The 14721-nt window shown below is 39.2% G+C and overlaps 1 protein-coding gene across 2 annotated transcripts in view; it reads right to left on the bottom strand.

Annotated features, from left to right (window-relative positions):
• Positions 1 to 14721, bottom strand: part of L3MBTL4 (L3MBTL histone methyl-lysine binding protein 4) — a 492971-nt gene that overhangs the window by 116352 nt on the left and 361898 nt on the right. For both annotated transcript variants that reach the window (XM_004466967.3, XM_004466965.3), the window contains 2 exons: positions 12375 to 12548; positions 1430 to 1500 (listed from right to left, as the gene is read on the bottom strand). In XM_004466967.3, coding sequence (XP_004467024.1) covers positions 1430 to 1500; positions 12375 to 12548 — 245 coding nt within the window. The remainder of the gene's footprint in view (positions 1 to 1429; positions 1501 to 12374; positions 12549 to 14721) is intronic.

The following is a 14721-nucleotide window of genomic DNA, read 5'->3' as shown; positions in this document are numbered from 1 at the left end:
CACGGATTTAAAAAAAAACATATGGTTATAAATGTTTTATAAAAAGAACAAGTGCACACTGAACAAGTAAAAGTGATTTTATCTTTCACATCACACACAAGCATTTTGCTAGTGATATTTTCTATTTTGATGAGGATGCCCCTGATTAGTACTTTTACGCTGTGGACTACAAAACTATCTATCTGTCTCAATAGGAACATATATATATATATATATAAAATTACTCTGTGGAGATCTGTTCAAAAGTATCAAAATATGAATTAAAACAGTCGCACATTTTTTTAGGGCTGCTTATATGGTTCCAAAACATGCTGATCAACGAATGAAGTCTTGGTAAAATTGATTAGAACACTTGTATGGGGCTATTTCTGAAATCGCCAAGATATTTATTTTTATTATATTTAAAGCAATGGCCAGCTTTGGTTACGTTACATAGAAATTTTTCTGGTTGGGGAGAAATGTATAGGTGCACAACAAAACCAAAGTAACTTAGTTGCCTTCCATTTTCCGTGGGAAGGATTCCTCCCTTTGTGGCTCAGGTGCAATCAAGAGTTCTTTCCACCACAAACCTAGCTCATCCCTCACTGAAACAGGCAAAAATAGGTTAACTTTGCTCTTAGAAACCACTGCCCTTTTGTTCAATGACTGCCAAGTTATGCTTGATTTTTTCTGTTAAGAAAAGCCTAAAGTGTAACTGCACTGGAGAGAAGGTCAGGTCAGCACAAAGTCACTAATTTCCTCTTCCTTAGAAGATAAACAGATCCCCCAGATGCTCCTGCAGGTTAACACGGCTTATACAGAACTACTGTGGCTGCAGACATAAGCACAGTAATTACAAATGATCCATGTTTTCATTCGACCAAGTTAAAAATTTTGTGCTGTAACACAACCAAGGAAAAAATTATTCCTTACTTTGCTACAATACCATCACAAAGGTTATCTATAAATGAAAAGAAACATAATTAAATGGAAACATACAGTACTTTTCATACACCTTAACTCATCCCTCAGTTTTGATGGTTAAACTTTTTTGCAAATAACCTTCTCTCCTGTCTTACTAACGTGGCACATATTCCGGTTGCCAAGCTCATAAACATGCAATGAGACATTTCTGGTTCCTTCCTAACACTTTACTTCAACAGGTTTAGATTTGTTCCATTAGGAGAGGGGACCACAGAGATGATGAAGATGGAGAATGGCCCATTTATTTTAAAAATGAAAAACTTAAGGTTTGCAGTGGTGAAGTGATGTCACTTAGGATTCACAGGGGCAGGACTAGAACACAAGTCTTTTGATTTCACTCAGGTCCTTTCCACCATTCCCAACTGGAAGATGATAAAACCAAACAATAAAACAGGCAGTCTTTACAATGAAAGATATATTCTGCATTTTTGCTAGTTTTTTTTGGTTTGCTTGTATTTGTTTTTACCTCTGAAGAGAGTGTCCAAGTCAATATCTTCTTTTCCTTTGATTTTCAAACACTTTGCCTGCTGTACAAGTCTGGGCAGAGAACAGAAATAAAAGCTAGATTCATTATTCTGTGAGGTGAAAATAGAACATGATAGCACAAATTAAAACAGAAACCACAGGAAAACAATAGTGAGTTGGCAGATACTTTGCTGCAAGGAGATTTGATAGAATTTTTCTTCAGGGTTAAAAAATATACAGATTTTTGTTCAGAAACTCTGACTTTGAAACCTGAAACTTGAAAGCTTTTTTTTGGTCCTCATTTTATTATAACAAAAAGTTTCCAGAAATCTCTGGGGAATACTCTTTTCAGATTCCAAGGAGAAGCTATCAAGAGTGGTAGGTGATGGTGTGGTAGGTGGGTAAATAATAATTGCTACTGATGATTTTAGTGATTATTTTAATCAGAAGATTATAGCATTGTGCTGAACTGTATAAAGTAAATTAGTTACATTGCTGAATGTCAGAGAATTAATTAACTTTTAAAATGCTCCAGTATGCAGGAAGGCCTAATTTTGTAACTCTTTCATCCTGGAACTTTATTAAACCTTGAGGCTCATACTTCATCATGAATGCAGAAGCTTCTAAAATGAATTTTTTCCAGTATTGCTAATTGCCTAATGATTAATTTTAGGTAGACCGAATTTGAGACAGTTGACTAATTTTCATTTTTCTGTGTATATTTATGATTTCAGTGGTAAAGTAATTATATAACACACTACTTTGCGAACATGTTGTTTCTTAAAGTGTCATCGGCAAGCCTTTGAGTTAGGCATGCAAGCATTGTTTCAGTTTCAGTTTTTGCTGAGGAAACTGATACAGTTAGCAAATCCGACATTGGAAACCTAAGTAGTACATGCTTTGAGGTAATTTTACGCATATGTTCTACAAACACACGTCACAGTAGAAATGCATTCTATTTATCAGTTAGGTATCATTAAGACTTCTGTGCAAACAGGCAAGACATTGAGGAAGAATTTCTGTTGAAAGCCCATCTTGGGCACCTTTGAAGAAGGTCCTACAAAGCGCTGTGGCGTGACTGTGACTAACGGCAGGAGGCGTCTCTTCCTGGTGCAACGTGGCGCCACCACACGGGCCGGAGAGCCTGGGCCCAGGTGGAGCGCCCACGTGCCAGATTTGCTGCCAGGGGTGGATGTTTAAACTGAGGCTCGGTTTCCCCATCCACAAAACAAGACAGTTTCTGCCTCACGGGGTTGTTTTGGACAATGAATGAAATCATACACTTTTTAAAAAAAATTACATACTTATTTTACACATTTGACATTTCACACACATTTCATATGTTATGTATCATAAACATGTGAAGTATAAAAATGCATGGGACATTTTCATGACTTCACTATGTATGGTTTTCTGCATAATCGATACAGATCATCAGGATTCGTTACATGCTCATAGGAAAGAATATAATCTATAAAAAGAGGGTTCGGCTCAAGCAGGGCGCCTCTGGGCGCGTTGGCCAACGCTTGAACGTCAGGAGGTATGGGCGCTAAAAGCATGGGGTAGAATTAGATGGCAAAAAGAATAATTCTAGCTCTGTTCACATATTTTTGAGAAATATGTCAGAATTTCCCCCCCAAGGGTACAAATTTTATGGACCTTGGGATTGATTTTCAAACTAGCCCACAGCATCCCATGCAATATATGCTGACAGTCTTGGTTTCTATCTCAAAAGATTAAAAAAAGAAGATGGTCTGCCTTACATAACTTTTATGGGGATTTAAAGAAGTGATTTCAAAATAAATCAGATTGATTTATTGAATTTGTTTGATGCCAGGCACTGCAATTACATGCAAGTATATTTTGGTATCATTCTTGCTTTTAAGATTATTACATCGGTAGGGAGATGAAGACAACTCAAACCCTGTGAGCAGTTCCTGAGGATCTCCAACAAGCTAGGCACCTTCTAAGGACTCTCAGACTCTTCATTTTGTTGAACCTCCTTTACATTTTCACACAAACTCTGAAGGGCAGGTATATAACCTGGTTTTATAAACAAAGAAACTGAGGCTCAGCAATATTAGGTAACGTGCCCCAACTTAGACATACAGTGAGTCAAAGGTGGAGCCAGGATTCAAACTCAAGTCCTTGGACTGAAAATTCAGGTTTCCTTCCAAAGCTACATGTCACCTTCCAATAAAGTATAATAGGCTTAAGGAGCATCTCTGGAAGGCTCAGTAAAGATGAGCAGATTCCCCCCCAGAGAAAGGGCCAGTCATGCTTCTGGAGGCTGGGGACATGGGGGTGGACATGGCTCAGTACTGGGCTAGCCAGCGAGCTGTGCAGAGGGCAGGATGGGGATGAGTGATGGATTTGTAAAGGTCTAGAGAATCAGGGTGGGGGAAAAGCACCCAGAAACTGGGATCGAGTGAGCGCAGGTCAAGCGGGAGGGGAGAAGTGTTTGGGGGGCATGGCTATCAAGCTAATCAACCTATTTGGGTGAAGCATCTGCACTGTGCAAGGAAAAGAAGAGTCAGAGATGATGCTAGAGGAGTTAGTTAGAGCCAAGCTGGAGGAGGAGCCTTGAATGCTATTCTCAAGTGTTTGGACTTCACCTTATTGGCAGCAGACAGCCACTGAAGTGTTTGCCTATGGCTGGTAAAAACACTTAGAGATGACAAGGCTGGGTATGTGCCAAATATTAGTATTTAGTTTGCATTTTAGCCCCAAAGGTAACACTATCTGAATCTCTAGGTATTCATATTTCACCAATAATTCTTCCTGCAGGCTAGCTCCCAGACCCTAAACAGTTTCCCAAAGCTTTCATTAACAGCACTGCTGTTGCTGAAGCTAGTGTAAGGTCCCCTGTCTGTCTATAACTGACTCACTCCATAAAGAAGCAGGACTACTGCTTCCCAGGGTGGCACCTGCCACTGGCATCCATAGCCTCTGCCACCCATTATCCTTCGGCCTGCCTTGGCCTGAGTGTTTTGCTACTTCCAGTTGTTAGCTCTCTCTATGCTTCCAGTCTTCTTAACAAGACAATATCAGTAGCTATCATTTACACGCTCATTAAGTACCTGACATGAAGGTGGTAATATTAATCTTATATTTATGTGATGAGGAAGACAGAGAAATTAAATAACTTACCCAAGTCACACAGTAAGTAGAAGAGCCAGAATTCGAATTGAACCCAGGATAGTATCATCATACCTAGATACTTTCTAGAATAGGAATTGGCAAACTATATTCTACAAGTCAAATCCTGCCCATCACTTTTTTTTTTTTTTGAGGTACCAGAGACTGGGGATTGAACCTCAGACCTTGTATGTGGGAAGCCAGCGCTCAGTCACAGAGCCACATCACTCCCCTGAGTTGGTTTTTTCACTTGTTTTGCTTGCTGTTTGTTTTTGTTTTAGGGGGCACTGGGAACTGAACCTCGGACCTCCCATGTGGGAAGCAGGTGCTTAAGCCACCTCTGCTCCCCCATCACCTATTTTTTAAATGAATTTTCTCTACAACACAACCATGCTCTTAGGTCAGTTACTGTCTACGGCAGCTTTTGCACTAGAGCGGCAGAGCTGAGGAGCTGCGACAGAGGCCTGAGGCCAGCAAACCCTACAAGGCTCACTATGTGGCTCTTCATGGACAGAGTCTGCTGGCCCTTGCTGTAGGCAGGAGAGGTGACAAAGCAAAGTCGTGGGCATGTGGAAGGGTCGGGGAAGAATTACTAACAGGGATTAGGGTGTGATGCGCTGAGAAGAGCAGGCTGGGGACACGAAGAGGACTCCCAAAGCTTTATGTACAGTAAAGCAAATGGACTAGGGACCTGTGAGACTCTATCAATCTAAAAAAGAGTCATATAATATAATTAGCATGTAGTTAAAGTAACCTTTAAAAATACTGCATTATAAGGCATTGGTAAATTACGATACACACGAGAATGCTTATTGCAGCGCTGCTTATAAGAGCAAAAATATTGGAAACCACCTGACTGCCCACTGATAGGAGAATGGGTTGAATAAGTTAAGGTACATCCACTCTATGAAATAAGAGTTATTAAAAATATTGCACTGGACTCATTGCAATTGCTTATGGCATATTTTTACATAAAAGAAAGCCTATTGCAGATCAAGAAAAAACATTTTTAAGAGAGTGAAAGTGTATCTACATGTGTGTGCATAAACATAGAAAAGATGTGGCAAAGTGCAATCTTTTCACATGAGCATCCTTAGGATTAGAGCTGAGAAGTGGAGAGTGAGAAGTTTTTCATTGCCCAGACCTTCATATTACCTGATTATTTTGATAGAAAAACGTCTGCATATTATTGAGTTTTTAAGTTTTTAATATTTTTTTCTTTTCACTAAACTGTATTTTGTAATATTTCTATAATAAACAGCATTGCTTTAGTAATGAGAAAAATAATCATAACAAGTCCAAACTTGTACAAAGTCCAAACCTTACTCTTGGCAATCAATGGGAAATAATTACATAAAAGGCAGATTAAGTATGCAGACAAGGAGAAAATGCCCAGTGATGCTCAAGGTAGCCAAGTTTTATTTTTCTGGGGTCCAGGAACACCAATATTTCCTTTATGCAAGGGACTCTGGACATTTTAGCACACATTGTTCTTCAGCATTTAATTACCAAGGGCCAGGGCCGGAGCAAGATTCCAGAAATCCAGATTCAGCATAAATTATAAAATATCTTATGAGCATCGGCTCAGAAAAATAGTTTAAGACCTTTTTAAGGTATACATTGGAGATTTCATGACATTTCAGCAAAATGGTGACTGTACTGAGGAATGAGTGATCAGACTGCAGGTGCCTCAGGAGCCAAGGTGGGCGGAATCCAGTGAGGAGGGCCTGGGCCTTTGGGCTCACCGCCGTTTCTACCTAAATCCCAGCTACTTGCTTCATTTTCCATTTCCAAATATTCCACAGAACTTTTTTATTTTCTTTTCTTAAAGGCTTTGATCTGCTTTGAGTTTCTAGAGCTTTAAGGTAGGTAACTGCAGAAAATATTCTGAGCTGCCCTTTTACCCCTTGTTACTGCTTGCACGGCTAGATTATAATCTGTCGTTTTCTCTTCTTTTATGCTTTTACTCTTTTTTGCCTCCGTGTCCTCTACCTGAACACGCTCTAGGCAGGGATGGACTTTTGTTTAATCTCCATATCCCCAGCACCTAATGCCCCAACTGGCAGAAGCTATGCATTGATGTGCCAAATGCAGAATGAATGAATCAATGAGCTCGTTGCAAGTGTGCAGGGACCAGGGACATCCGGCCTGGGTCCAAACCCTTGTAGTGCCACTCCCGAGCCAGAGGACACAAGGCACACATGCGTAGTGTGTTAGTACAAATGTTAACAACGTGGTTAACAGTACAAACACAAGAATATTCTTCCATGAACTAGAACAAAGGTCTGTCACTATTACAAGGTGTTAATACAATGGTGATAAATAGGAAAAATACAACTAATGAAAATTAATGGACAATAGTTAACAGTAATACACATGGAGGGCTTAGAGTTAAAATACGTGCCATGTTACTAAATCCTGGTTGCTCCTGGAGGGATAAATTAATAAAGCATATTCATTTTCTCAACAAAACAACAAAAAGAACAGTAATACTGTAATATTTTTTCATCAGTTGCAGGGAGGACCTATATTAATGGGGGATATGAGGGGTTATGGGATTTTTCTCTTTGGAGTAGTGAAAACTCCAAAACCCTAAAATTAATTGTGGTGATGATTGCACAAAACATGGGACTGTATGACACAGTGAACCCTGTAGTGGAAGATGGACTGCGGTTAACGGTACAAATATGAGAGCGTGCTCTCATGAACTATAACAAATGTATAATGCTATTACATGGTGTTAATAAAATAGGGTAGCATGGGAAAATTACACCTCATGTAAGCTATGGACCATGTTTACTAGTAATACATTAATATTCTGTTATCAATTACAGCAAAAGTGTCATAATAACGCAAAGTGACAACAATGGGGGGGTATGAAAACGTATTTTTTGTGTGACTTTTTTGTAAACTTACCCCTTTTCTAATTTAAAAAACCCACATGGGACTGTATAACACAGAGAACACTGTTGTGGATGATGACTCTGGTTAATAGTATAAATATGAAAAAGTTCTTTCAGGAATTAGAACAATTGTATGTCACTATTACAAGGTGTTAGTAATAGGGTGATTTATGGGGAAAACATGCCTAATGCAAGCTATGGACTATAGTTAAAAGTAATATTTTAATATTCTTTCATCAATTATAACAAAGTTGCCAATCCAGTGCTAAATGTCAATAATAGGGGGATATAAGGGAAATGGGGTTTTTCTTTTTTCGGTAATGAGTAATGTTCTGAAACTGATTGTGGTGATGAATGCATAACTCTGTGATTATACTGAAAGCCACTGATTATACAACTTGGATGGACTGTATGGTGTGTGAATATATTTCAATAAAATTACTTAATTGAAAAATAAAAGCACACATTGAAACAAGCAGCCGATGGTGTGGTATAGACCAAAAGGGCAGAGGACTGCTAGAAATGAGGAAGATACCTTCATCTTCGCTTCCTGGGGTCTAGCACATCCCTGGCACAAGTGGTTGCTCAAAATTTTTTAATGTGCTGAGTGCCCACTAACTGTCAGGAATGCAGATGTGTGCACCACCGCCTTTAGCCTCAAGAAGGTCACATGGTTTGGGACCGTGATAAAGAGCGCCAAGAAAGAGATGCGCTTTGAATAAGGAGACTGTTCAGACAGGAGTAAACCAGGACTGACAGTGGGAACGAAGGCACTGGGTGGGGATTGAAAACAGCACTGAGGACGATGATGGGATGGGATGGCTGGGTCGCTGAGGGTACACTGAAAGGACTTTATCCCCAAAGCAGAGGATTTATGTTGGAAGGAGTGAGAGAAAAGGAGGATGGATAACAAAAATCTGTCTACTGACTTGGAAGGTTTAACATGTGGAACAACCAACTAACACTGTTATAATTGTGGAATGACCCTTACAGAGGTTTTTATGTTGCAACTAATTTAAGTTGTGGAAATAAACTAGTTGGCCTGTGGCAGTGGAATTTATTACCTGGATCATTAAGGAACTATTCCACTACATGTTATTTCCTCTGATTACCGTAATTTTCCCCGGCCACTTTTATTACCAACATAGGCCTCAGAGAAATGCATAAAATTTATAATATACCAAGCATTAGGAAAAACAAAGTGAGCTTCGTTAGGCATTTTTCTAGATTTTCTTAGTTGTAATGATTGCATATGGCATTTTAAGTAATGGTGACTCTAACATGTGTGTGAATTAAAATATATTAAAACTCTGCTTCTGGGAGGTAAAGAAGTTATTAAAGAGCATCTAGGTAGGGACGAAATGCCTGAAAATTGTCTAACTTTTACCTGGGAAACCAGCCAACATATCACCCAGTGTGGACAGTTGCATTCCCAAGTGATTTTCTTTAGGATGAAACTGTTTCAATGACTATAATTTAATCCTTTTGTTGCAGATAGAAACCTTTAATAAATGACACTGAAATGTGTGCAAGATGGAAGATTTTGCATCACACAGACTATAAATAAGAATGCAGAGTTTGGGGAAAACAAGGTAAGATTCTTCCCCTTCAATAGTTCTATGTTCAGAAAATAAGAAAACAAAACAAACCTGAGAATCCTAGATAGATGTAGAAAGGAGTTTAAGTATAACCCAGCAGGCATCTTCAAAGCCTTGAACTGTCATTCTTTTGTTTGAATAACGTGATTGAAACATACGTGGGATTTGGAGTTGGCAGTTCTGGATTCAAATCCCCAGTATTCTACTGTGATCTCAGACAATTTGCCTAACCTCTCTCAAGACTTCAGAGGCCTAAATGATAAAATCAGTATAAAAAGACTTAAACTACATATAGGATTGTCATAAGGATGAAATAAACTTAAATCAGATGACGTATATATAATTATTTAGCACCATACCTTGCAGCCCAAAATAAGTGCTGGATATTAATTTTAGATGGCTATTATTATTGACATTTCTGGTGTTACTATTAGTAGTAATGGTATATTTCTCAAGGAAATACACTAAATTTAATCAGAAGACTTATGTCTGGGTCCCAGCTCAGCAACTTACCACGTCTCTTTATTTCTTTACCCACAATAGGTGGTAATACTAGGATGGCAAGAACGCCTGCTCTGCCTAAATCACTAGATTATGGCAAACTGAAAAGACAATGCATGTGCAAACTACAAACTGTTAAAACAAATTAAATGTATTTCCTTCCCTGGAGTTCATAGCCAAGTGAAAGGTGCTCAAGCCCAGGGCATTTGCCTCCATTAACGCACATAAGGAATACAATTATACCCACACTATTAGCACAAGGATGAAAGGGAATTACAAGCCTCATGGATGGTGACCTGTTGTGAGCCTGACTTGACTTCAATCCAATCTACCATGTAGTTATTGTTATGATGGTGAACCTTGCAAACAACTAGTAGCATAGAAACTATGCAAATTTAAAACTTGGCCTTGTACTCAAAAATATGCACATCAACTATTTTCATTACTAAATCATGGAGTGCAGACAAAATTTACTGATAATAACTCCTTCTACCAAGATTAATATGAGAGCAAACATACTTCTTAAAAAATAATCACAAAACTGGGATGCAGTTAGGGAAAAGATAAAATTCCCCAAATTGCTGGGTAGTGTCCAATAAACTTTGGAAGACTGTCAAAGAAAGTGGATTTTGTATCTTGCATGTGAAGGGTCAGCAGCCTGGAAACTCTAAGTGAGCAGTGCTGCTTGCACAGTGACGAGAGCAGGTCTGCCTGGCATTCAGGGCAGATGGAGCCATGGGAGGTCAGTGGGAACGTGCCTCTGATTTTCACTAATTTAGACCCCATTCTGCCCTTGAACAAGAAGCAAGCAAAAATTACTTCTCCTCGACATCCAGAAGAGATGAAATTTAAATATCCTCCTCTACCTATAATTGATATCTTGTGCTTTCAAAGGCAAAGATTTAAGTTAGAGAACAGGCAGCATTAGGAGATTCCTACTGGTAGACTGTGAGGGAAGCTAAAATCCTTTTGCCCACTCATAATTGGCCACACATTATTTCTTATTGATTTCCTTTCTCTCTTGTTTTCCTCAACCAGTAATTCAAGACTATGAAGATGATATTGGGGCAGAACTGATATGAGCTCTGCCATCAATGGTATTTATCCAAATATTACGATTTGCTTTTTAAAAAAGAGTGGATGGGGAGTAGAATGCAAGGATTGACTTTGGTCTTGAGATTTGAATGCAAATTGAGGATTCAAAGATGCACTCCACACTCTACCTCTCCCCCCACTCCCCCCCCAGCATCTTAAATAATCCAGTGTGTGCATGAACTAGCATTTGGCAGAATAGGATCATCTCTGATTTTTCTGCTTGATTATGAAAAACACTGTTTACTTTTTCTTTCAAATCTGTAGTAATTATGCTTATCTGATATCCTGCAGTGCAAAACTGGTAAAAATCCAGCACAAGATATTGAAAAGGGTAAATTCATAACAAGAGTTCAAGAAAGGGGAGGCAATATTTGTGTTTGCTGGAAAGGAAGTTCTACCTGGCCTCTAAAAGAATAATACAGTAAAAGAATTTTTTAAAAGCAGTTCAAAGATCTGTTTAGTCTCTCTGACTTTTGACAATGAAGATGAATGTTTAAAATGTTTATTAAGAGAGGCTGACTAAGGTTTTATTTGTAATAAAAGACAACAGAATATAGCAAAAAGAGCAAGAGCAAATGGATGAACTGGTCTCTATAATTCTGGAATAAATAAACACTGTTCCTTGGGAAATGGCTTAAAGGAAAAAGAAAAGAAAAAGAATAAAAAGAAAATCTCCCCCAACCCACCAGTAAATGGAAAAGATATTCAAGCTCTTAACTACTTAAAGTTGTAAATAGTGTGGGTGTGAAAAAGCAGTAAAGAACAACTAGACCCTTGTGAAATTTCAACAAGAGGAGTGGGTGTATAACAAATAATAAAAATGCAAGATGCAGCTACAAAAATAGAGAGGCATGCATATCCATTGGAGATGGATGATGCAAAACAGAGAGTGTGCAAATCGGACCAGCCATCAAGATGAAGAAAGCTATTTGACAAAAGCAAGATGTCACCCCATGCTACCAACAGCAACCGTATGAAAAAGAGAAAAGAAAAAAATCCACCCAGGCCAGGATGTAAACTCCATGTGATGAGCGTGTGCTGTGAGCCAAGCTCTTCCGTGAGCAGAGGACTCCTTGGGAGAGGAGAGCACTACACAGGAGAGAAGGGGCGAATGGGCAGAATGTTGCTCTGGTGGACAGCTCCTTGTACATTTTTGTGAATAAAAAATTGAACACTGATATATTTATAGTCATAAACTTACATTTAGGAAAAGAAGGGATGATGTGTTATCAATAAATCAGAAAGGAAACTATTCAAAGGAAGAATTAATGATATCGAAGTGTGTTTGGATTAAAGATAACAAAGACAAGTGACAGGTAAGAGAGGAAATCTCAGTGTCACTAAGTAGATGGAAATATTAACCCGTGTGTCAATAGAAAACCATCTCTAAAACAATTCCAAAGAATAAAAAAGTGCTTTAAAGGTAAAAGGGAATCTTATGGATAAAGTTTCCTATTCCGTGTACATGATTATATAACCTGTACACTTATAAAGAAGTAAATTCACATTTTTGAGGATGAAGCAATAGAAAATATTTTAAAAATGAAGATGGAGGCTTTATAGATGAATTTTATGCCCCCAATGAACATAATATCCAGAAATAAAAAAGAATTATTTTGAAGAAATATAAAGAACTATTATTAGTTAAAAAATTGCTCTTTCACTCTTCCACATTTTCCTTTTTGGGTCACATTTTCAAAATGTTTCTTACCTGGACTGGCTGTTTGCCTTTTCATGTTTTCCATTGAAACTCAAACTACAGAGGCTTTTCGATTTTAAGTGTGAAGAGTCTGATTCCAAGTTTGTCTGCATTTGTTCTTTCAGACGATCATGAATTGTTGCCTCCTTTTTCAAGTTCATGTCCGAATATGGGCAGCCAAAAGCACTGGTTTGTATAAAAATGAGAGCACAGTTGTCAGTTTACAGTGATAAATCAGAGATCCCCTGTCACTGGCATGGACTTACATCCAATATTTAAAAGATGAATATGGACATTCTCTCACTGAATACACCCAAACAAATTTCTTTTCATTTTGCCCTTTGTCTGAGAAAACCTCCAGTTCTAGACCATACATCCCAGCCAGGAAAGGGAGCTCCATCAGCATATAAGGTTTTTACAAATTTGGAAACTTAAAAACCAACAAACAACATAAAGATGTGCTTTCAATGAAACAATGAAAACATTTCACATAGACCTCAACTCAAAATTTACTTCCTCAAGTACTTCTGCCCTGGATTGACTACCTGTATCACAAAATACTAAGGATAACTGAGAGAACACTGTGCTTCTGTTGCCTAATATTCATGTACCCACAAATACAGTATCTGCCTTTCACCTATAAATGGAGTGAAGAGCGCGGCTTCCTCCCAGAGCTTGCCGGGAGGTTCGGGGCTGAGATGTGAAGGGACAGCTTGCAGGTGAGAGACCCAAGCCCTAAACCCAGGCCAAGTGCCTGTTCTTGCCCCCCCCCCCCCCCAAGTCCTGGTACGAGCGCCGGCAGGCTAGGGGCAGTGGGGTCTGCTGGAGCAGGTCGTCTGGTTCCATGCCCAGGCCGATGGGCTGCCTGCCTTACACGGCTCTCCCCACTCCCACTTCCGAGGCAGCCCAAACCCCCTGTGAGGCCGAGTGAATGCAAGGCAGGGGGTCATCTGTGCCCAGTCCTGGGAAGACAGCGAGCTCCCGAGCTTAAGGGCTGTCTCCAGTGAAACAGGGAAAGGAGACGTAACTCATGAGGGTCGTGAACATGAGCCACACACTCTACCGCGCTCACACATGCCATTAAATGGCAGCGTGCCCCGTCGTTAGCCCCTTCCTCCAGCGGTCTCCTGGACAGAAGCGTCACCATCCAGACAGGGGGTTCTTTTATAGGACTCAATTCCCACTAACTGCAAATATGCTGATAAAGTGAATAACAAACTATTTCTGAATAAATAAGTTTCCTTTTATTTTTAACTTCTGATGCGCAGTTTTTCCTCTTTTTTAAAGTAAACTAAGTTTTCCAGGGAGGGCCGGGAAGCCATCTAACCCTGGAAGGATGTCAGGATTAGCCTAGAGCCAGATTGGGAGCAGATGGCTGGGATGGCACCGGGCTGGCCCAGCATGCTGGGGTCAGTTAACCAGCAGCCATCCCCCTGCATGCAGGTCCTGCGATTTATAATGGCTATTGATTCACTGGTTTGTTTATTCACCCCGTTATTGATTCGACACTCCATTAACGGAGAATATGCTATCTGCTAGGCACTTTAGAGAATACAAACCTAGTAGAGAATACCAGATACATATATACCCATAAGTATAAGTTTTAATAAAAATTTTAAAAGCTACTACCTACTGGGTATACTCTAGAGGCTGGTTATGATACAAGGCGTTTCACATATAGTATTTCTAATATTTATTACTGAAAACCCACCTATGTTATTAACATATTTTTTTACAGATAAGAAGACAGAATCACCCAAAACAAGCAATTTTCTTTCCCATGGTAACATGGCACTTTCTTAGGAATTCCTGAAAGATGTCATTCAATTATTAGCACTAATCAGGTGGGCAAAAGTAGGACAAGATTTCTAACACCATCCAATAAAAGAAACATTATGGAAACTGCTATCATTCTTATGCAAAGAAAACCAGAGGTAAACATTTACAAGGTAAAGTAGTATTTGGTTTATCTTGGTTTACTGGTGGGGGAGAAAATATGTTGGCATCTGCTAGACTACTTTACAAGGAGTGAAGATGTGAGAGGAAATGTTTCCAATAACTACAATAGAGCAGGAGGGAGTCTGTTTAAGCTGAAGCATGCAAGATTTAAGGGAGACAACAGAAAGAACTTTCTGAAGATAAAAATGGAAAGGTCTTAGGCTAACCTAAGGGAGATAAAGAAATGTTTCTAGCACAGGTGAGTTTTCATTAAGATACTATTTCTGAGAATTTTTGCTAGAAGAAGCTATCCATCTGTGATGGTTAGGCTATTGTGTCAACTCGGCTAGGTAATTGTGCCCAGTTGTTCGGTCAAGCAAGCACTGGGCTAACTATAATACAAGGGCATTTATGGACTTTA

This window comes from Dasypus novemcinctus, chromosome 16 (assembly GCF_030445035.2).
Source record: "Dasypus novemcinctus isolate mDasNov1 chromosome 16, mDasNov1.1.hap2, whole genome shotgun sequence".
Lineage (NCBI taxonomy): Eukaryota > Metazoa > Chordata > Mammalia > Cingulata > Dasypodidae > Dasypus > Dasypus novemcinctus.
The sequence above is the reverse complement of the archived record's forward strand: the minus strand, read 5'-3'. Positions and strand labels throughout refer to the sequence as shown.